Here is a 25,135-nt window from a genome sequence, read left to right on the forward strand (position 1 = left end):
ACCTCACGCTTGACCAGCTTTTCAAATCAGCAGCAGATCTTACTAAGATCTCTGTTTTCATGTCTCAAAACAGGATTTTTGTCCATCGGAACGGAAAAATGATACATTTTCTGCAGATATGCAATGCTTCTCAACTCCTAGGTGCGAAAAATTCGTATCCGTGTTCTGCTATAAAGTTAAACGTGTGTCGAATGGTGTAATTGAAGAAAAAAAAAAAAAAAGTGGCATATACTGTCAAAATAGACTACAATATTTTTGTCGGAATTCATAGACCTCCCTTCTCCTCCCTCAAGTTATTGTTTCTTTCAGCCAAGAAAGTTTTACAGAAAAAAAAAATGCAATGCCTATAACCGAAAATTTGCAAAGGGCCTCTCTCAGATACTGTAACTGAGCTCCTAACATCTGTACAAGCAGCAGCTTTTTAAACTTTTTTTTTTAAACATTTTTGCTCTTTAATTATATTGTTCTCTTCTCAAGTTCTGGACGTACGGGTGGTGTCTCCCCCCGCTTCCGATTGGCCCGAAGTTTGCATGCCGCGGCCTGATTGGACGGTGGACGCTGTTTCCCTCCCACGCTCCCCATCGCCTCTTTGAAAAACTGACCAGCGGCCCCGAGAGAGACCATTAGTCGGTTGTGCTCGGGGAGCGTCCGTGTCTGCGTCTGCTCTGTTGGCAGCGAAAAAGGGATGAGGGGACGGGACAGAGCTGCGGTAGAGCCTTGGGGGTCCGCCTTCTCTTGAGCCGAGCCCACCATGCGGAGGTTCACGGTGCCTTTGGCCTTTAGGTTGGGGCTGCGGGCAGAAGCTCTTTAAGATGCCGGCGGCGTGGCTGCGATGGGCCGCCTGCTTCGGGATCCTGAGCGCGGTGCTCTGCAGTTACTCGGAAGATCAGTGCAGCTGGAGGGGCAGGTAAACGCGAGCAACCTCCTGTAGCTCCGAAGGGGCACAAAGACAGACACTGCGCGGTTCCGTTACTCGCAGTTGATCTAACGGACCCTTTTCTTTAGGTTGCTTTTTATTTCTGTGTTGCTGAGACAGAAAGATTTGCAAACCTGGTTTTGGTTATTGGGGGAGGGGGAGGTTCATTTGAGCTAAGGTTTCTGGCTTTTGTTTATCATGGCATTATTGGTGGAAATAAGCTTCCCAATCAGGAATTGCGATACGTAGGGGTCATGGCTGTGGGTGCTGAGCGCCCCCTTTATTGAGCAAAGCCTCTTCATTGTGGTCCTGGGAGGGGGCAATTTTATATTGTCTTTGGCGCACCTCAAATCCTTTTGAAAATGTTGGCGCCTAAGTGTGATGAAATTTTGCGGTTCCTAAGTTCTTAGAAAACAAAGAAACGGGCAAAAGTTGTTAAAAAAAAAAAAAAAGATGTTAAGACTATTTTGTTTGTAAAACCTCAGCAAAATCTTAGGGTTACTCTCTGAAATAGAAACAGACTTTTTATATTTTGTAGCAGCAGAAAGCTCTGGTAATATTTTAAAATATGGTGTTTTGTTGTTGTTTTTTTTTGTCCTCATTTCAATCCAAGTCCTTGAACAAGAAACATCTGTTACCAGAGCTTTCTCTGCTCTGCTCTCAGCATCTCAGCCGGCAGAAGGCTTAATAGGGGCCCAAGCTTCTCATTTTCTATCAATGGGGCTTTCATTTCTCTCAGTACAAGCTGCCTTGCAGTTAGGAGGTATAAATATGACCCTACAAGACGGCTCTGTGGGCACCACTGAGTGATCAAACTCATTCATTGTTTCCAGGGAGGGGTGTTTTATTTTGTGTTTGGCATACCTAATTATTTTGAAATGTTGGCACCTAATATTTTATTTATTAATTTGATTCCTTTTCTATCCCGTTCTCCTTAATGAGCTCAGAGCAAGTTACAGATTAACTGACATAATATAGTCAAATGGATTACAGTTTGCCATACTTCTAATACATGTCTACAAAATCCTGAGTGGTGTAGGACAGGTACAAGTGGACCAATTATTTATTTATTTTTACTGCATCAAGATTTACAAAGACTAGGGGACACTCATTCAAGTTACAGAGTAATATTTTTTGAAACCAATAGGAAGAAATATGTTTTCCCTTGGAGAATAGTTAAGATCTGGAATGCGTTGCCTCGGGATGTGTGGTAAGAGCGGTTAATGTAGCTGGTTTTAAAAAAGGGTTTGGATAAGTTCCTGGAGGAAAAGTCCATAGTCTGCTGTTGAGACAGACATGGGGGAAGCCACTGCTTACCCTGGATCGGTAGCATGGAATGCTGCTACCATTTGGGTTTTTGCCAGATAGTTGTGACTTGGATTGGCCTCTGTGAAGACTGGATACTGGTCTAGATGGACCATTAGTCTGACTCAGTAAGGCTATTCTTATGTCTTAACTTGAGATATACAGAGGAACTAGTTCTAGTATACATGTATAATCATACGGCAATAGGCAGGGGAATTAGGTGAAGCGGTAAGTTTTTATTGCCTTCCTAAAGTTCAGAAATATGATCTTGCAAAGGATAATAAACACACTTAATTTGTTTTGTTGGCCTCCTTTCTGTCAGCATTCTAGAATCTTGAATTTGATGTTTGTTCTTTAGCAATGTGACATCAGTAGATGCTCTTGGATCCAGAGCATTCATTTTGGAAGACAAGTGCCCACTTTCTATTTATTTAGATTTTTCTCACACACTTTTCTACCAGTGATTGGGGAAAGGGTCAAAATTTTGCCATGAGGTAAATTCTCAAAAGACCACTGAAATTTAGCCACCAGGATGATGTGCTCTAAGTACAAATTCTATAACAGCAGTTGCAACTGCCATTAGTTAAGTCTGAATTTACGTGCCTATCTTTAGGTGTGAGCATTATACTCCGCATGTAATTAAACTCTGGAATTTATTGCCAGAGAACGTGGCGAAAGCAGTTAGCTTAGCAGGGTTTAAAAAAGGTTTGGATATCTTCCTAAAAGAAGTCTATAAGCCATTATTAAGATGGACTTGGGGAAATCCACTGCTTATTTCTAGAATAAGCAGCATAAAATCTGTTTTACTCTTTGGGATACTGTGGGTTGGCCATTGCTGGAAACAGGAAACTAGGCTTGATGGACCTTCAGTCTGTCCCAGTATGGCAAGTCTTATGTACCAGCTCAATGGCTAGCATAAATGATCGCAGCTAACCAAAGGCAGTTTTCCTCATAAATGCTAGTATTCTATAACCTGCATACCTAACTGCCTGACACTTCCATGACCTGCCCATGCCTCTCCCAGCTCCATGCCCCATTTGAGGTTGTGCACTCTGGAATTTGAGCACACAAGTTATAGAATAGCGACTATTGGTAGTCATGCTTGTAACTGCTAATTGCTAGTACAGGCAGTCCCCGGGTTAAGAATGGGTTCAGTTTTTTAAAACTGTTCTTAAAGTTGAATTTGTATGTAACTTGGATCCTGTACAGTACACAATCTATAAAAACATTAAAGAAATAGTCCTCAAAATAAAGTATTATAGTTTAAATAGAAAGAAAAGATAGGTTTACATTTACTTTCATTCTTCATCTGTCCCACTGTTATCTCTCTACCACCACATCCAATATTTCTCTCTCTCATCTCTCTTTCTCTTGCATCAGTACCTCATGTCTCTCTCATCACCATGCCCAATATTTCTCTCTCCCAACATACACCCAACAATTCTCCTCTTTCTTCATGTCTCCATGTGCACCATCTCTTTCCCTCTCTGACTCCAATGCCCAACAATTCTTTTCTATTCCCTCTTCCCACCTCAGCATCTTTCCCTCACAGTCCTCAAAATAAAGTACTATAGTTTAAATAGAAAGAAAAGGTAGGAGGTTTACACTTGCTTTCATTCTTCATTGAAGTACGTTATGTGCATAACTGACTTTATTCTATAACTTGTGCGTGCAAATTTGCTTGCTAATTGGAAATTTGAGCGTGGAAGTTTATAGAATTAGGGGGTTACTTTGCAGAATGGCCCTAGATGTTGAATCAGTATGATGGGTATGTTTATCAGTGAATGCAGGGGTTTTTTTTTTCTCCTTGGTATGTTAATGTTAGATCTTTCCTGTCCAATAAATGGAGTTCTTCTTATTTAAGTTGAAGTACCTTTTTTTATTGTAAATTGCCCTGATCGGAGAAGGCTGGGCAGTATACTAAGGTATTTAAATAAACAAACATTTTCAACAGCTGTGGGAGGAGGGAAAAGCCAGGAGCTAGAGTAGATCTTTACTACACTTTCATAGCTTTTAATTCATGGACCTTATTATATATTTAATACCAGAATTATTTCATGAAAAAAAAGATACCATCCAGTTTCTGTAAAGTAAAACAGTAGATTTATTAGCCAATCAGGATGACATAACCAGTTGTATGTATCGGATGACTTTAACCCATTAACTATTATTAGCCAGGCAGATTTCAGAAAGATGCTTTTTATCCTACAGGTTACTCTCCCCATGATTTCTTAAAAGTGCAAAAGACAAACTTAGCTCTTTGTTTGGTTTATATCCTCTTGCCTTTTAGAGATCTACTACATATATTGCACTCCTTTTAAAATTCTAGCACTGCTTCTACCACCTCTTCCAGGAGAGCATTCTAGGCCTCCACTACCTTTCCGTTAAAAATATTTCATGATATTGTTTTGAATCCACCGCTCTGTAGCTTCAGATCATCTCCTCTAGTTCTAGAGCTTCTCATTTGGAAAAGTCCTGTTTATTTGGTAATTTCTTTCAGGTATGTATCATATCCCCTCTTTCCCTCCTGTACTCTAGATATACTGTATATAGCTGGGATCTCCCATCTCTTATATGTATTCTGATGGGGATCTCTTACTGTTTTGGTCACTTTTCTCTGTACCAACTCCATTATCCTCTGGAAGATACAGCCTCCAAAACTGAACACAGTATTCTCAAGAGAGTCCTCATTAATTCCCTGAATAGGGACATTGTGACCTCTTTCTCCTTAATATGTCCCTTACTATGTAGTCTTAACATCCTTCTGGCTTTAGCCACCATCGTATCACATTGCTTTGCCACTCTGAAATCCTGATACACTATCACTTAACTTTCTTTATAAATATAAGCTACAATCTACTTTACTGCATCTGACTCTTTCACATAGACCTTCCTTCTCCAGGTCTCACATATGGTATATACTCAGTGAGATTTCCACTAGCTTTCCACATGGTTCTCATGTACCTTTTTACTACATCCTCACTCACTCCCTCTACTCCCAGTGTCCCCAAAATGCAGTAGGTGAGCCTGCTGCTGTTGGCCTGCATCGACTTCCTGTTCCCGCATAGGCGGGACCTGCAGAGAGGCAGCTTCCAGGGTAGGCTGATGACAGCAGGCTCACCTCATTGCTGCTGCCAACTGCCTGAAGATTCAATTGTAGTGGCCGGGAAGGAGGTAGATTGAGGAGTCGAGAGAGCCAGTCCTGCCAAACTGGGTGGGCTTGTGGGCCAGCTAAACCTAGACAGACTCTATAAAAAAACCCCAAAACCCATCCAGATACCCAGACAGTCCTCTGAAAAGGACATGTCCAGGTTTTCCTGGTCATATGGGAACCCTACTCACACCCTTCTCCTTTGCTCCTGTCTACATTGTCTCTATGCTACTCTCTCATTTCTCCCCATATGACCCTCTTTCACCTATCCTTCCTCCTCCCCCTCCAGCTTCTATGTTTTCTTCCTTGATCCTCTACTGTCTTCATTTAGCAGGAAGAGAAGGGTGCTTATCCGTGTCTGCCTCTTCCTCTGATGGCTTCAGTTTGATGTTTTTCAGTAGGTAGTGTTGCTGGATGCTGAGGAGCCTGATGCAAAAGGGCTCACGATAAAGCTGCATGCAGATGTCTGAGTATGTGGCTTCTTCTGTGAGGGTAATACTGTGACATGCAGTAAGCTAACTGCATGCAAATTTCATAGATGGCAAATGCAGGTGGAGTATGTTGGACACATAGTTTCATGGTAAGCACGGCATTTCCAAATTAAAAACAAAAGTATCAGCACTTGATTTCTGTGCACAAGTTGTGTGCACTTGAAATTTTTGAGAACAGACACCGATGGGTACTTTCACTTTCAGTTTTGTTCAGTCACGCATACCCTTGTTACAATCTGCCTTTAAATTAAACCTAGAAACAAATCCTCTCAAAAAGTAGTAGTTGGTTGAATACAAAAGCCTCAGTCCCACCACTCCACCGCTGTTATAATTTAAAACCGCGGGAAGAAATTACGTGGTGACTTTCATCATTGGCTCATGTGCATTAACCAGTACTCCACTATTAGTGACTAGATTTTATACATTTAAATTAGCATTTTCTATTTTACTTCAATTATCTTGTTGTATATACTATGCACTTATCTCTGCATCGGCCAACTTCTGGGAGCCTGACCCGACATGTTTCGCGCCGTTGTGCTTTATCAAGGGTCTCCCTGCACATAAAAAAGGAAAAAAGCAGTAAACTACAGTTAATGTTACTGCTCCCTACCTAAGTATAATTTCCTGATTATTCTGCCACATAATATCTTGTTCTTACCGAGGTGGCTGCTGTCATCCGATTCCAAATGTAAGCTTTTAAAGGAGAAAAGATGGTGGCGGCTTGAAACCTCGGTGTTTAAATACCTCCACCCTTTACCATGGAAATGTTGCCTCCCCCACTCTCCTATTGGCCCAACCCTCAACCAATCATTGAAGCCCACTCCAGTTCACTGTTTAACCCCCTGGGTGCCACTGTGTCCAGCGTGAAAATATGTCTCTGTTCCCTCTCATTGAGTCTTCTATGATCTTTCCCACCGTCCCTCCCCACCACTCTTTCAGTAATCCTCCATCTCATCTCCTATCTTATGGCCTCGCTCTAGCCAATGCTCAACCAGAGGGGCCTGGATAATCCTGTTGACAATTCTCGATTTATGTTCAGTAAGTCGAACTTTTTATCATCCTGCTTGTTCTGCCTACATATACCAACCCGCATGGGCACATTATTATATAGACCACATCGGCCGAGTTGCAGTCGGTGTCCATATTTGGTTTCACAATAATATCCCTCTCCGGGACTTGCCAAAATTCACCCTCTATGGTGAAGGTGCACCATTGGCACCTTCCACACTTCTTATGTTGTCCTCCAATCATCTTATTGTAACGTGCATATTTTTGAAAATTACACCTCTGGCCTAACGTGGTACCTCTGGAGTATGCTATCCTGGGGAAGTCCTGTAAGGACTCTTGAACTTGAACTATATACCAATGGCGCTGTATAATCTTAACTATCATAGCTGCCACCCTTGAAAACGGGTGAACACATGTGAGGAGGTCTGTCTCCTCATCCTCGTGATCTTTTTCTTGTAATAGTAGTTCTCGTTGGGCGAATCTCGCCCGCTTATATGCTAACTTTAATGCCCTCTCCGGGTATCCTCTATCTTTAAGCCTCCTCCAGAGGAGTTTTGCCTGTGTTTTTAAATTCCTCTATAGTTGAGCAAGCTCGCTAGACCTGTAGAAATTGTGCTATTGGCAAATTGAACCTTAATTTGTAAGGGTGAAAACTCTCAAAATGAAGCACCGTATTACGTGCGACCGATTTTCTAAAGAGGGAAGTTTGAATGTAACCATCATGTACATTTAAGGCAATATCTAAAAATTCCACCTGGGTCTGGTGACATGTCATTGTGCGAGACTTCATCTTAGAACAGCTCAGTGGTGCCTGGCATTTCAAGCTTTAGATCCTATTTTACAGAAAATGACAGTCACATCATCACTTCGTCAATCTCTTCAGTGGTGGATGAATTCGTCAAATCTTTCCAAAGGGCTTCTGTTTCAAATGCCTCCACATCAGAAGGTCCCGACCACAGACTCGTCCTTGTATGCTTGGGGAGCTCACTTGGACAGTCTCCAGATGCAAGGCCATTGGTCTGCACAAGAACAGAAGCTCCACATAAACCTCTTGGAACTTGGAGCGGTTCATAATGTGTTAAAGACTTTTCAGCACTCAATATCTAATCACGTCCTCCTGTTCCGCATGGTCAATCAAGTTGCAATGTATTACATAAACAAGCAAGGAGAAATGGGTTCTCTGCCAAAAAGCCGATATGATTTGGACCTGGGCAATTGCTCGAAACATTCATCAAAGCTGTCCATGTTCAAGGAACACAAAATACACTTGCCGACAAACATCAGCAGATATCTTTGACCGCACGAGTGGATGCATTGAAATATTTGACATTGCATGTACAACAAATTTTTAATAAACTTGAAACTTGCTCCACTCTAAAGTCTTGCATCTAATATTTTTTCACTGGGGGACTCCTCAGATAGACCTGTTTCCATCCCCCAGCAATCATAAACTGCCTCGATTTCTTTTACAGGCAGTACTCTCCTCATCTGAAGGCAACTGCTTTCCTCTTGGATTGGAGGGACAAGTTCCTTTATGTGTTCCCTCCAATTCTGCTCAAGCTCAAACAAGAATCGGCCACTATGATCCTCATAGCTCCTCGGTGGCCCAGTCAACTTTGGTTCTCCCTTCTACTTCAGCTCAAGGTCAAAGATCCAATAACCCTCCAGATCTTCTCACTCAGTTGTTATACCTGACAGCTTGGTACCTCTCAGCCTGACCTCAATCAACAGATGCTGATTTTGATCCTGTAGGAGTCATTTTAGAAGCATCCAGAAAATCGTCTACACAGCAGTGCTACCAACAGAAATGGGCACAGTTTTCAGCGTAGTGTGATCATCATCAAGATTCTTCATCCTCCTCCATACCTTTGGTGTTGGAATATCTTCTACACTTATCCAATTCAGGACTTAAAATCACTTCAGTCAGAGTTCACCTTAGTGCTATCAGTGCTTTCCATGTTCAAGTCAACAATGAATCCCTTGCTGTTCATCCTTTTGTTTCCAGATTTATGAAGGGTCTTTTCAACATCAAACAACCTCCAGTGGTTTGGGATTTTAATGTTGTTCTCTTTGGACTGATGAAACCTCCATTTGAACTAATGTCTTTTGTTCATCTTATATATCTCACTTGGAAAGTGGTATTTTTAATTTCCATCACTTCTGCTCGTCGAGTGAGTGAGCTTCAAGCGTTGGTTTTGGACCCACTTTTTACAGTTTTCCACTATGATAAAGGTGGTTCTCCACGCCTATCCTAAATTCTTGCCAAAAGTGGTCACGGAATTTCATCTAAATCAGTAAATTGTGCTTCCAGTTTTTTCTTTCCAAAGCCTCATACTCAGCCTGGAGAAATAGCTATTCATGCCTTGGCTTATTACTTACAAAGGACTAAGCCACACAGAATGTCTCCTCAATTGTTCATCTCCTTTGATCTCAAAAGATTGTGTCGCCCAGTGACCAAGATAACTATTTCCACATGGCTTGTGCTATGCTCAGGCTGGGCTGCAGCTCAGGGGTCGTGTTACAGCACAAAGTCCGAGATATGGCAGCTTCAGTTGCATTCTTGCATTCCACTCCCATTGATGAAATCTGCAAAGCAACTACTTCACATGTTCACGTCTCATTACTATTTGGAATCGTATTCCAAATGAGATGGGCATTTTGGCCAAGCAGTCTTACAAAATGTATTTTCTTGGAGGCCAACTCTCCCTCCATCCCATTGCAGTAAGATAGGGAGTCCCATATGTGAGAATTTGCTGCCTTTAGTCCTAGGATAAAACAGTTACTTATGGTAACAGGTGTTATCCGGGGACAGCAGGCAGATATTCTCAAATCCCTCCCACCTCCCCGGTTGGCTTCTTAGCTTGCTTATGGAACTGAAGTACCGAGAGTCTCAGCGGGTGGGAAAGCATGCGCGGTGCAGTTGCGAAGTTTCTTAAATCTTAGTGACAGTTCACTTGTCATACTATCTGTACCGGGCTCCGTGGATGATATCACCCATATGTGAAAATATCTGCCTGCTGTCCCCTGATAATACCTATTACGGTGAGTAACCACTTATATTCATGGTGGAAAATGTGAGCCCACCAACTCCCCCTCAACCCCCTCCCTACTCTATTGCCATATAGGTGTCACCTGCAGCCATAAGGGCTATTCGGTTTTAGACAGATGGGTATAGTGGGTTTTGGGGGTATTTGGGGGGGGGGGGGACTCACCATAACCTATATGGGAGTTCAAGAGAGATATTTATCTGGCATCCTTTATGTAACGTTCACAGCAGTGCCCTCTAAGGTGCCATGTCTGGGATGCCAGTCCATTACAGTACTGGCCCCTTCTACGTCCAAATGATCTTGTTCTGGGCATTTGGGATTTGGATGAAATTTTGGTCAAAAATGAAGTATAAAGATAGGTGTCCTGGCGGTTTGGGCATCCCAATGACCTGGACGTTCAGATAAGAGGATTTAAAAAAAAATAATAATAATAATAATTTCTAGACATATGGTGGTTTTCCTTTCGAAAATAAGCATTTTCTTACTGCTGACTTTGAACATCTAGCCCCATACATCCAAATCGAACTTAACATATGTTTTGAAAATGCCCCTCCACGTCTACCATGCTACAATCTCTTATACCATGTTTGCCGCTCTAGGTTTTCTGTACCATGTCATCCATGCTATGCACACTTACTTGTCTTAATATTTTTGCCATATCATGTTTCACTTTGTCAGCCTTGCTGGTAATACTGTGCCATTGTACGCTCACCATGCTATGAATCATTATACCATGTTTTATCATTTTATGTATCACCATACTTTGTTAACTATGTTTGCCATCTCTATCAGACAACAGTGGTCTTGCTATTTTATATCACTCAGTGTCTGAGAGAGTGGTACAGAGATTATAACTACAGCCTCAGCACCTTGTGATTGTGGATTCAGGCCTACATTGTCCCTAGTGACCCTGAGCAGGCCACTTGGTACCCCATTGCACAGCTACATTAGATAAATTGTGAGCCCATTGAGGCAGATAGAGCAAAATGCTCGATTACCTGAATAATTCATGTAAACTGTTCTGAGCTCCCCTGGGAAGATGGTAGAAAACTGAATGAATGAATAAAGCAAGTAAGTAATTAAGTAACAAAAAACATGGAATGAGACTTTCCAGAACCCAATATACCTGCACCCTAGATCAGTGGTTCCCAACCCTGTCCTGGAGGAACACCAGGCCAATTGGGTTTTCAGGCTAGCCCTAATGAATATGCATGAAGCAAATTTGAATGCCTATCACTTCCATCATATGCAAATCTCTCTCATGCATATTCATTAGGGCTAGCCTGAAAACCCGATTGGCCTGGTGTTCCTCCAGGACAGGGTTGGGAATCACTGCCCTAGATTCACACAGTGGATGTTAACAGAGGCTGTAAATACTGCACCCAGAGCATCTTGGGCTAGGACAGACAGTCCAGAGAAAGGCAATCAAAGTGGTGCATGGTGTATACCAAAAGACATGTGATGAAACCTGAAGATCAAAATAAGTATACCTTGGAGAACATGAGGGACTGGGGTATATGATAGAAGGTATTAAAAATCCACATTCCAAAAAGAGGCAGACTCAAGAATACCAGGATTTTTCTTCTTCCCCATAAAATTCCATAGGGATACCTGGAAGAGGTGGTAAAGGCAACCAACCCCCGCCCCCCTCCCCGCCCCAACAACAGAATTCCAAAAAGGAATGGATAACAGAGGATCCCTAGTGGGAAGAGAATGGAAATAAAGCACTAAAAGTTTAACTTTTTTGCACTGTGCAGCAGCACCTTCAAAAATCTTGCTGGGCAAATTAGATAGGCCAAGTTAGTGTTTAACTATGCCACTAAACCTAGCTTGACTTCCAGAAAGGAACGCTGAACCCAGAAATCCAAACAGAAAGATTTTATAAATCAATGCCTGCTACAACACCAGAGGGAATTTCAGCATTCCAGAGTTAACGCTGGAATAAATATACTGATTTTGTGGTCAATTTGCCTCTAAGCAAGTTTATGCCATTCTTTGGAAGTTTTTGGAGCAAGGACTGCCCGACAGTGCATTGTGGTGGGCTCTGAAATACTCAAGGGATACCTCCTTTGTGTAAGAGATGGAGATTCCTTTAGAATTCTTCCTGGCAGGCATGTGCAACGTCCTTGCAGCCAGGCTCAGTTCAATGCATCACTGGGGAGCTAAATCATCAAAGACAAGTGTACAGAATGGCCAGTTAAGGGTCTTCAAACTAGCAAATTGGCTGTTTTGGTCTTATTCTTAAGTTTCTTTTGGTTTTCTTTTTTTGTTATTGTTGTTATCCATGTTTAAGTACAGAAGGGCATGTAGAAAGGCATACAGCAACGTATCCTATTCGTTGGATTTGTTGCTACCAATCAGCAGCTCATGTATCAGTATGAAGCCAATAGGGGGAGGAAGACCAGAATAGCAACAGCCCACTTAGGCATAACGGTGGCAATGGCTAAGTAGAAGCAGCCTTTATAAATCACTAATATATCCTCAAGAAAAGCACAGTTATGGGACTTGCTACTTCTCTCTAGCCTACCCACCCCTACTTAAGACACCTGTGTGCAGCTCTACTAGGCTTTCCTATACCAGGTGCTGATGTTCTGAAGACAAGTATGTACATTTGTATTCAGATCTTTGTGGGTGTGAGGGGGTGGGTCCGTGAGCACTGGGGAAGTGTGAGGGTGGCTTACCTTGATGCATACAGTGGTTATCTGGTCAGTAAGGGCACCTTTTGTGGCACTTAGACCCTTTTAAAACAGGCCTAGTTCCAAACATAAAAGTTCCGTCCAGGATGTCTTCAAAAATGTTTTATCACTGCAAGATGTCCATGTCTAACCCGCCCTTGAGACTGCCCAAAGCCCGCCCATAACACACCTCCACTACGCCCATCTCGTGCTCTGAGCATACAGAGACTGGAACACCTTGCTAGACATAAAGAAAGGCAGTTTTGATCAGCACTTGGGTGTCCTGATGATTTAGGACATCCAAGTGCTGATTTAGGATGTTTTTTTGGATGTCTTTTTTTTTTTTTTTTTTGGTTATGGGCTCCATAGTATGGCAACCACAGTATGGTAAATATGGTGTATACTCTAGTGTATTAGGACAAAGATAGTGAACGGTATGACAAGGTATGGAAGAACATTGAGAGAGAAAACATTGTATGGTGTGGCATGGGAAGAAGCATTAGAGACTCAAGGGTTGGGCACTTCGCCAGCAGATTAGGGAAATTTGGATAGGCATACTGTAATAGAGGGTCAGGGGAAGAGATGAGTTTTTTTTTTATTGCCTTCCTGAAGCTTATGCAGATAGGTAGTTTGTTCCAAAGGCACGGTTGGTAGTGCGAGTAAGATCTTTAGTTTTTTTAGCCATTCCTATTTTCTTTTGCTTTTTTTTTTTTAATCTCTTCTATCGCCCTTTTGCGTGTTCCCATCCCCTTCCTTCAATTTCTTCTCTCTAGGGATGTGTATCATGTTAACCTATGAATTAGCATGTGTTAAGTTGATTGCTTAGCATACAGGTTATAGAATACCTACAGTTATGAACATAAGTCAATTGGCAAATTAACTGCTAATTGGCACTAAATCTGAGATAACTGGAGTGATAAATGGCACCAGTTGGCACTAATTTGCAGTTATGTGGATAACTGCATTTAATCAGCATTCAGTAACTTAGCATGTAAATTCTATTGCGTGTAAATGGAAGGGGATGTGGATGTAAGAGCAATGGCATAGCATGGAAAGCATGTGCCCAGGGTAGAGGGAAAATGGCACCTGGCATCCCACCACCAACAATGGAGAGATCTCTTAAATACACTCCCCCCCCCGGTACCTTTTAAAGTGTTCTATTCTTCACCAGCAAGGAACAGGGTCTCCTACTTGCTGCTTTTGTGCTGGCTCAAGCCTGCCCTCTGATGTAGCTTCTTGGTTCTGCAAACAGGAAGTTGCCTCAGAGGGAGAGCTCAGGACTGGCATGAACAGTGTTCGCTGCTGGTTAAGAACAGTAGACTTTAAGAGGTACCAGGGGGAAAGAGAAATGCCAGGCTGTTGCTGGTTGGCACCCCTGCCAAGATGGTGCCCAGGGCACTCTACCCCCCTGCACCAAGAACTTGTGCTAAGGTTCTAGAATATTGCACACCTACATGTTGGCACATAACTGCCAATTTATGCTAGTAGTCATTAATAGCAATCGCATGCATAAGTGCCAGTATAAAATTTGCACTTAGTGTGTAGCAGCCCAACACCTAACGGTGTGAATTAAATATTTTTTTTATTAAAACGAATGTGTGAAAAGCCTGAAAATCATGGGACATACTCAAATGAATCAAAGGTTTAGTCCTAGAGGCTCCTCTCAGATGTAGTGGGCGTTGTTTGTGATAGATGTCAGATGTCCAGTTTTAGGAATTTCTACTGATGATTTTTATACTTGATAGGGAAAGGATTTTGGTTGTAGCCCAAGGTGTTACATTCAGTTACAGTTGGCATTTTCCTGTCCTTGGAGGGTTTATAATCTTAAGTTTGAACCTGAGACAGATGGGGTATGTATCTGATTGGTGTGTGAGGATATTAAGATAGGGGTATAGGTGTATATAACAGTAAGAATGTACTGTATATGATAGATCTTGCAGTATATACAGAGAACCATATTTTTGATATGACATCCAAAATCTGAATGTAGACATTTTTTTGGAACATGCACAAAAATCCAGTACCAAACAGGCCCATTTTCAAAACTGCAAAAAACCTGTCTTATTTTTGAAAAAATGGATGTGTTTGTGTTCAGTGCATCTATATATTTGAACCATTTTTTGAAAAAAAAAAAATCCAAAAGAAAAACACACAGAGCAAGCCATTGGGATATAGGAAGGGCAAGCATTTTTAGTAGACTGGCCACACAGACATCCCCAGCAGAGCAGTGGTTCATCCTAGGGGGGCACTGCAGTGAACTTCACATAAAAAGGCCCAGGTACACACCTTGCCATAACTCCCTTATAGTGTGTATGGTGAGCCTTCCAAAATCCACTCAAAACCTACTGGACCCAACTGTAAACCACATCAGTAGCCCTTATGCCTGCAGGTGTCGCCTATATGTAGCTACAGTGGGATTAGGGTGGGTTTTGGAAGGCTCACATACTACCATACAAATGTAGTAATTAGAGTGTGATATGGGCCTGAGTCCCCATCTCTGTGGTTGATTACATCACCCACTAGGCTACTCCAGGAACTTGCTTGCTGCTTTACCAGAACTAGTCATAATATCTGAAGTTATCATACAGACAGGTTTCATTCATATCTTTGGGGGTGAGGTGGAAGGAGGTCAGTGACCACTGGAGGTGTGTGCGGAAGGTCATGTTTATATCCCTTTATTAGTCATCTGGTCAATTTGGCCACTTTTTGGGCACTTATTTGTTATTAAACAGGTCTAGCCCCAGACGTCCATATTGTGCCTTGGATGTATTTTTAAATGTTTGATTATGGCAGAAAAACATCCAAGTCATAAGCCCCATTTAGTCCTACTGACATCAGGCCTCTCTCTGCCTCCTTGAAATTTAGACAGTCAACCAATCAACAGCTTATATATTCATCTATTGTCTGTTCCTTATTAGTACTTATTTGTACATCGCTCAGAAGTTTGATTGAGCGGTATAAATTTTTTAAAATAAACTTGAAACTAGAATATAGGTATTGAATAGAGAATTGGAAGGGTTTGGCAAGAAGAATGTCCTTCCGCCCCTTTATGCCACTTTTTTTTTTTTTTTTTTTGAAAATGAGCCCCATAGTAACATACTCCCATCAAAAATTGCAAAGACTGGAGGACAGTTAATGAAATTACAGGGAAATACTTTTAAAACCAATAGGGGAAAATTTTTTTTTTCACTCAATAGTTACGCTCTAGAACATGTTGCCAGATAATGTGATTAACATAGATGGGTTTTAAAAATGATCTGAACAAGTTCTTGGAGGAAAGTCCGTAGTCTGCTATTTAGACAATGCTTGCCCTGAGATCGGTAGAATAGAATGTTGCTACTATTTATTTATTTATTTAAGAGATTTCTTAACCGCCTGTAATTAGGCGGTTTTACAAAAGACAATCATGAAATAAAAAAAAAACATACAACACATATTATACAAATAACAGGTCCTTCATATCGGCCATATTTTACGGCACTCAACAGTGTATCAATACAGAAACATTCTTAATCCTGGAAAAAAGCATGTGTTGAAATGCTTCTACAACTATTTGAGTTTTTGTCAGGTACTTGTGACCTGAATCAGCTACTATGGAAACAGGATACTGGGCTATATGGACCATTGTTCTACCTCAGTATGGCTAGTCTTATTATAGCCAAACACCCAATTTTGGCTGGACCTGAACTCAAAGTAGATGTCCATATCGCCCATGGATAGATGTCCGTATTCTTCAGCTGGCTGGACTTGTGGGGATCCCTGCCAATGGCATCACAGGTGTACCTCTCTTGGGTGAGACAGTGACATAGCCCACCCATGGCTATGTCACTGAGTATATATAATAAGAAAGTGTATTTGAGAGGGGCGATAGTGAGCACATGATAGAGGAAGATGGGGCTCGAAAAAACGTGGATTCCTGATCTCTCGGCCACCTAAGCTTTGGGGCATGATGCCTATCCCTAGACCAGGGGGGAGAGCTAGTATAAGTTTTAGGTCTGGACTGGACTAGCAGAATAGCTGTACACGAAGGGTAGTAAAGGAAGAAAAGAGAATCTTAAGAGGAAAGGAAAAATGGAATAATGTAGAACAAGTACAACTCAAAAAAATAAATAAATAAAATGAGGAATATGTGGTGCAGTGGTTGGAGCCGCACCCTGAGTGGGTTCAAATCCCACACTGCTCCTTGTGACCCTGGGCAAGCCACTTAATCCCCTATTACCCCAGATACATTAGATAGAGTGGGAGCCAGGACAGATAGGAAAAAATGTTTGAGTACCTGAATGTAAACCACTTAGGGCTCATTTTACTAAGCTGCAATAGCGGTTTTAGCGTACGCTTAACATGCGCTGAATTGCCGCGCGCTAGACCTTAAGCCAGCATTGAGCTGGTATTAGTTCTAGCCACATAGCGCAGATTTAGCGCGCGCTAAAATCCTGCGTGCGCTAAAAAACACTATCGCAGCTTAGTAAAAGGAGCCCTTAGACTATAAGTGGTATATAAATGCTTAAATAAAATAAATATTCAGTGGGGTGGTCCTGCTTATAAATACCGGTATCTGGATAAAAATATAAATGTCTAAACATATTTGTAGCAATGTTATCCATTTAGGATTCCCAATCACACTACTGGGTGTTAAGTATTCAAACAAAGTGTCCAAAACAAATTTGATACCAAAGAAAACAAAAACCAGACACTAAAAATGTTTAAAACCTTGAACTGACAGAAGTGCTCAGAACCATCAAAGATGGTAAGAAAATCTCTATACGTCTTTGACATTATAATTCCTTTTCTGACAAAAAAAAAGATGGTGCAATGATAGACTTTGGAAAGCGCATTTAGGGGCTTGTCTCCGCTTGTGATTTTCTTACCACCTTTGATGGTTCTGAGGTTTTAAATGTTTTTAGTGTCTGTTTTTTTTGTTTTGTTTATTATCCATTTAGGACCATACATTCAATAATCCTAAACTTGAATGGTTAAGTCATCCTTAAGACAGCTTGTTTATATGGTTCTCTTTACATGGAGAACTTAAGTCCCACCCCTCATAACGTTTCAGTCCCTCTCTTCTCCATATAACAAATCCAAGCACAATTTAATTGATATACTGTCTATACTTCCTGGGTAAGTTAAGCAGTTTACAAAGTTAAAGAGGAAAAGGGGGCTCATAATACAGATTAGTACAGTACTGTATATAGTTTATAGCAGGGCTGTGGAGTCGGTAGATAAATGTTCCGACTCCGACTCCTCAGTTTTTTGTACTTCAGACTCCGACTCCAGGTACCCGAAATTTCCTCCGACTCCGGCTCCTCGACTCCGCCTCCGCCTCCACAGCATTGGTTAATTTTCAGATCGTTAAAATGGAATGTCAATTTGAGAGAAATGAGCATTTTCGACACCACCTTCTTTTTGCTTTTAATCAAGGTTCTAAGGCCGCAGAAGCTGCTCGCAACCTTTGTGCTGTGTATATAGTGGGTGCTATAGTTGAAAGAATCGCTCGTGATTGGTATGCCAAGTTCAAAAATGGAGTCGGTAGATAAATGTTCTGACTCAGACTCCTCAGTTTTTTGTACTTCTGACTCCGACTCCAGGTACCCGAAATTTCCTCCGACTCTGACTCCACAGCCCTGGTTTATAGTTTTTCAAATATCCCGCTTTATACAAAGTGGGGCACAGCAAATACATAATATAGCAACATCACTCGCACAAACAATGAAAACATTAATTAGCGTCCAGCACCCAATCCTAAAACAAAAGATTCAGTCCCCATACTTCATTTTGCTAAATAGAAATCTTTTCAATAATTTGTTGAAAATTTTGAAAATTTTCCTGCTGACAATCATCGTTTTCCACAAACAGGATCCTATACATGAAATCACACTTGTTTTGGTGACTTGCAGCCTTAACTGCCTCAATGTAGGAACATATAGATCACGATCAACAGAGCACAGCTTTGGAAGCAGAACATACGGCAGAATTCTGTCCACCAAATACTTCGGCGCCATCTGATCTACACAAAGATAAACCATCAACAATAACTTTTACAACATGAAGGACTGGAGAGTATACAATTTACAACTACAAGTGACTTTAAATCATTTCGAAAAGAAATCAAAACTGCTATTCAAAAAATCTTTCCAGTCTTCTTATCCCTCCCCTCCACCACCTCCTCCCCCCTCCATGCAAATTTCCAGCTGACCTCCTTCCCCTCTTTTAATTTTCCCTCAATGACTATCATGTAACCAGCCACTAAACTGCAACTTCCCTACATGTAATCCTCAAATCTCCACCCTTCCTTCAATTTCTCCTCAAAGCCTCTACTATGTATCCAACTCCTAAATTGTAACTTCCTGGAAATGTCCAGCTATCTTCTAATGTAATCCGCTTAGAACTGCAAGGTACAGGGAGAATAGAAGTCACTAATGTAATGTAATATTATTACATAAGGAAAATGGGGAAGGGAATGGACAAGAAGAAGGTTTAAAACAGCACCTAGCACTGTAGGAAACCAACCAGCATAATCGGTCACCCCTTCAAAGTTATCAACTGTAGTCTGAAAAACAAAAATAAAAAGTTTTAAGAAGAGCCTTGAATTTATGTTTGGGAATGTTCAAATCTAAGATAGAGAGGAAGATTATTCCAAAGTGTGGGAGTCCTGATGGTGTTCAGATGGACAGCGAAAATTTAGAATAACCAGAGTGAAGAGACCACTGAGGTGAATGTGGTATAAGAAGACTTGATAGAAAGGAAAGGAGACTAGAAGATTGGAATTGGTTAGTCAGCCAGACACTGAGATATCCAACCAAACGTTTCCTGTAGTTCCTAAAACCCTGCCCACTGCTGGTGGTGGTAGTTTATTCAGTGACATGAATGTACATTGGGTGACATGATGGGGGTAGGAAAGGATTGTTGATGGAGGCTTGTATAAAATAAAGGGGTGTATGTCACATACTGATTGCTTGTGAGATGGGCAGTAAATTGAATATCCAAAATCTGACAAAACGTGATTTTTTTTTTTTTTTTTTTAATAAACAGTGAAATATTGAGTAGGGGCATACCTTTGTATGTTTTGCTTATACAGGTTATTTGATGTGCTTTTTAAAAAAATCTAATAGCATCAGTACCACCTTTCCTTTCCCTTTGTGTTTCATTTCTGTGTCTTCCCTAAGTGGAATAACATGAATGAAGGTGTGGTGAGATAGGTGCATATCTGCTTGGAGTACACAACATGTGTATTCTTTCTCATGGCACGCAGACACTGATGGACATTATTTATGCAAGCTAAAATCTAGTTATTTTGTAACTTAAAATTGCAGCTGATTCTGCAAATGACAATAATAGGTGTGCATTCAATTATTTTTAATTTTTAAGGCATTGTGTTTTATGTAGATTATGCACACACTGGCACACTGCACATGCTCTAGGACAGTGGTCTCAAACTCAGGGCCACATTTTGGATTTGTAGGTACTTTGAAGGCCTCAGAAAAAATAGTTAATGTCTTAAAGAAATAACAATTTTGCATGAGGTAAAACTCTTTATAGTTTTTAAATCTTTCCTTTTGGCTAAGTCTTAATAATAATATTGTCATTTATAGCTAAAGAGAAGTATGATCAAGAAACTGTTTTATTTTGTGATTATGATAAACATACCGAGGGCCTCAAAATAGTACCTGGCGGGTCGCAAGTTTGAGACCACTTACCTTTGGTCTGTCCCACTAAGGCAGCTCTTATGTTCTTATGTGAGCCAAGTATAAAAATAATCAAGCCATTGTGACATCGTTGATGAGGTTGGCTGTTATGCATTGGTGGAATGAATCATTATGACATCACAATCTCAGCTCTGGAATGTTGCTCCTCTTTGGGTTTCTGCCAGGTACTTGGGACCTAGGTTGGCCACTGTTGGAAACAGGATACTGGGCTTGATGGACCTTTGGCAGTGATCTCCAACTCAAAACCCTTTGCAGGACCACATTTTGGATTTGGAGGTACTTGGAGGGCCGCAGAAAAAAATAGTTAATGGTCTTATTAAAGAAATGACAATTTTGCATGAGGTAAAACTCTTTATAGTTTATAAATCAAATCTTTCCTTTTGGCTAAGTCTTAATAATAATATTGTCATTTATAGCTAAAGAGAAGTATGATCAAGAAACTGCTTTATTTTACTTTTGTGATTATGATAAACATACCAAGGGCCTCAAAATAGTACCTGGCGGGTCGCAAGTTTGAGACCACTTACCTTTGGTCTGTCCCACTAAGGCAGCTCTTATGTTCTTATGTCAGCCAAATATAAAAATAATCAAGCCATTGTGACATCATTGATGAGGTTGGCTGTTATGCATTGGTGGAATGAGTCATTATGACATCACAATCTCAGCTCTGGAATGTTGCTCCTCTTTGGGTTTCTGCCAGGTACTTGGGACCTAGGTTGGCCACTGTTGGAAACAGGATACTGGGCTTGATGGACCTTTGGCAGTGATCTCCAACTCAAAACCCTTTGCAGGGCCACATTTTGGATTTGGAGGTACTTGGAGGGCCGCAGAAAAAAATAGTTAATGGTCTTATTAAAGAAATGACAATTTTGCATGAGGTAAAACTCTTTATAGTTTATAAATCAAATCTTTCCTTTTGGCTAAGTCTTAATAATAATATTGTCATTTATAGCTAAAGAGAAGTATGATTAAGAAACTGCTTTATTTTACTTTTGTGATTATGATAAACATACAGAGAGCCTCAAAATAGTACCTGGCAGGCCGCAAGTTTGAGACCATTGCTCTAGGATGAAGCATGACCAGCAACAAACTTCTTGTAGTCAAGTTTATTAAAATTTTGATAAAACGCAAATCAAGGCTTCCTAGTGTTTTACAATTTGTATTAAAAAAGGGGGAGACAATAAACAAATACCCACGGAACTATACTTGACTAACATAAAACAAGAAAATTGGGAGAACTACAAATTATGAGTAAAGAATACATAAAAGGTAAACCACAATAGGGAAAATAGTCCTGTCCAGTTTCTAAAGTACTAATGGTCAGTGGCGCCTGGGGTGGTGGCACCCCTCCCCTCTTCTCCACCCCCTGCTCCTTCCGCAGTGTGCATGCCCCTTTCATTCCTTGGTGCGGGACCCGGAAGTGATGTCGGAGAGCGACACTGATGGGGGCAGCAAGTTCAAGATGCTGCTTGCGCTGGGAAAATTAAAGAGGTACAAGGGAAGGGGCGCACATGTGCATTGGGGGTTGGGAAGAAGTGGGGGGTAGAGAGGATGGGTACTGATGGCGCCCAGAGTAGACCAGTCCCCCCCCTCCCGCACCCCCTTTGCAATGCCACTGCTTATGGTCCTGTAGTAGCTTAAGGTGAGTTACATACATGTACAAAATACTAGGTATTTCCCTTTTTAAATCTAATTTTGTATCTGAGGCAATAGAAGGTGAAGTGACTTCCACAAGATCACAATGAGTAGCAGTGGGATCTGAACCAGGGTCCCTGCTGCTCTAGCTACTAGGCCAATCCTCCACTTGTATGTGGTAAGATGGGAGTTGCCAAATTGGAACAGCTTCTGATCACAAAGAAGAGACTGAACCAATGCACAGTGTTGTCATGTGAGGGAGACCAGCCCCGCACTAAACTAGAGAAGTTATTAGTTAGGAATGATACGCATTGTATGAGTGTCTAAAATAATTTTTAGAGATGGGGTGGAATGTATAAATTGGATTGCCAGAGCATTCCAAGCCCTTTCTCAGCTCTTTCGCCTAATCTGCTTGCCATGATCTTATGATGTAATGTGATGGTTTAGCACAGTGTCTCGCAAACTTTGCAAGCTGTGGCACACTAAATGTAGTGACTGTGGCTCGAGGCATCCTGAAGTGCGTGGGCGTCGATGTGATGACCGGCCCTGAGCCGCCAGTTGGGGTTGCCGGAAGGGAAGATGAGCGGAGAAAAAGAAAGGCGCTGGCACTGGCTGATTGCCTACGTGATGTGCCTCTCGTTGCAAGAGGCACGTCTTGTAGACAGTCAGCCGGCACAAGTGCCTCGCCTCCTCCTCAACGTTTTGCACACCTGAAATCTCAGGAGGCACACAGTTTGCGATACACTGGTTTTGCATAATAGCCAGCACTCATGTACAATAAAGCCTCTTGTTCCATTACAGTGGCTTGTCTCAGGAACCGAGCAGTGTGGAGCAGATCTCATTGCGGTGTGCTGAAGGCTCGCTGGAGTGGCTGTACCCGTCGGGGGCTTTACGCCTCAGCTTGTCTCCTCGCCTTCCCTTGGGCACAGCAGCTACAGGGAATGGCTCGGGCCGCACCACTGCCTGCATCAAACCGGCCACCTATTTCCAGGGGGCCCAGATCTACCTGGAGAGAGATGGCCTTCTGGAGCTGCTGTTGTCTGAGACCGACTCCTCTCTGCGCCCCCGGGTGCACTGCTTCAGCTGGCAGGGCTGGGAGAAAGTGGCCCTCTTCCTGCAGTCCACCCTTCACCAGGACATCAGCCGGCGCATCGCTGCTTTCCGCTATGAACTCCGAGCAGACTGGTCCTCCCGACTTTCACTGCCCTTAAACAAACTAAGCGTGGAAGGTAAGAAAGTTGTTAAGAGAACCAATCAACTAGAGATAAAGCTTGTAATATATTATTATTATTAACACAGATTAGCAATTCAGGAAAATCCTTACCTTGGCAGGGTACAAATTAACAAAGCAAATGCAAAAGGGTTTTATAGGGCAGGAGAGGCTTCTTAGTTAAACCCACTGAGCTGAGGGGAGGGCAATCAGTCTTGGGAACTGTTAGTAGGAGGTTTATGGTGCGGTGGAGGACTAAGTCTTCATCTGGTACTTTTGTGCTTTGTTCATTGTATTGTTATACCGCTTTTGATATTCTGTATGTTGGGCATTTTCTTTTCTTTAATAAAAACATTTGAAACGTAAACCCACTGAGCTGGCTGCCTGCCAATATGTAGTAGGATAACGAAGCAAAGCAATAGTCACTGGAGTACCACAAAAATAATTTATTCAAACCAACATCAGGTGGCATGTACAAAGGGATCTGACACAGCTGTGTTTCGGCATGCAAATGCCTGCATCAAGCGTCGCAAAAACAACTGAAGGGCAATGGTCTGTACACATGTACAAATGAAATGCACCTGAGGCTCGACATCAGTTGTTGCTCCATTTGTATTTAATCAAGAGAAATTGTCTATTGAGCCTCAGATGCATTCCAGGATATACCAGCGCCTAAGTTAATTGTTTTAATTGGCTATGAATGGCACGGTAATTGACTGCACCATTAAAAACCAATTTAAAAAGTAGGTGTCGTGAGGCACCTAAAAACCACAGCACCAACGCAAATGCTTAACGGCGCCAAACATCAAAAGAGGCGTGGTTATGGGCGAGGTTGATGTTCAGTGCCACTAACCCCCTCTTCTACAAAACCGTGCTAGTGCAGAAAGGGCACAGAGAGCCGCGCTGAATGGCCCGTGCCGCTCCCAATGCTCATTGAGTTCCTGTGAGCATCGGGAGCTGCGCGGGCTTTCAGCGCGGCTCCTCGCGCTAGAAACTGCGAACGCAGTTTCGTAGATGAAGGGGTAAGTGTGATTCTATGTTGAAAGTAGGCACCGGAAATCTAGGCCTGTAAAACTCTGGCCTACATTTTCAACACCTACCTTCAATGCAGGTCGCGATTCTGAAAATGACACCATAATCCACAGGTGTCAAAGTTGGGTTTTCAGGATTTCCCCAATGAATATACATGAGATCTATTAGCATACAATGAAAGTAGTGCATGCAAATAGATCTCATTCATATTCATTGGGGGAAATCCTGAAAACCTGACTGGATTGTGGCCCTCGAAGACCGACTTTGACATCTCTGCTAATCTGTCTGACATGTGACCCCCCCCTGTGTTTTCAAGTTCCTGCCGATTATGGCCACAGAAAGTGCCCATTCCAGCAGTTTCACCAGAGAAAATCTTAAAATGTATATTTTGGATTTTTGAAATTTTGAGACATTTTAGTGAGCATAATAAACCTTTCCAAAGAACAGATCCCGCAACAGAACGTGTTCTTGATCTAATGCAGGCCAGCCTTTCCTCCTTGCAAGCATATAGGTAACAGCATCAATCTTTTGTCCTCAGAAAGCAGAACCTGCCTGGGCTCAGAAGGGATTCTGAAATGTAGATATTCTGGGGCTAGTCCCTGAATAATGTGAAGCATCAGAGCTTGTGGCTCTGACCAAGGGTAATAAAATATGTAGGGTAGGATTAACCCTTTGTTGGACCCTAGGCAAAGAAAGATTGTCTTTCACCTTAATAGAAATACATTTTAACACCCCCACAAATGGAATTCCAGAGGAGGAAGTAGCAGATTAGGAGTGCTGCTCACTAACTCCTCAATGCTCAAGGGATAGGAAGAATAGATAGACCTCTGCAGGCAGCAGTAACCCTATCCTCCCCCACCAAAAAAAACACAAAAAAAACAACACACTTTTCTTTCTGTCAGTAGATGACTTCCAGGGCAAAAGCCACTTAAATAGCATATCTAAGAGGGCCTCTCCTAAAC

The 25,135-nt window shown here is 41.9% G+C and overlaps 1 protein-coding gene across 1 annotated transcript in view; it reads left to right on the plus strand.

The window, feature by feature from the left end:
* The first annotated feature begins 617 nt into the window (after positions 1-617).
* METRN (meteorin, glial cell differentiation regulator) overlaps positions 618-25,135 on the plus strand; it is a 48,758-nt gene continuing 24,240 nt past the window's right edge. The window contains exons 1-2 of the mRNA XM_033962796.1: positions 618-907; positions 22,733-23,160. Of these exons, the coding sequence (XP_033818687.1) occupies positions 813-907; positions 22,733-23,160 (523 nt within the window). The 5' untranslated portion in view covers positions 618-812. The remainder of the gene's footprint in view (positions 908-22,732; positions 23,161-25,135) is intronic.

This window comes from Geotrypetes seraphini, chromosome 11 (assembly GCF_902459505.1).
Source record: "Geotrypetes seraphini chromosome 11, aGeoSer1.1, whole genome shotgun sequence".
NCBI lineage: Eukaryota > Metazoa > Chordata > Amphibia > Gymnophiona > Dermophiidae > Geotrypetes > Geotrypetes seraphini.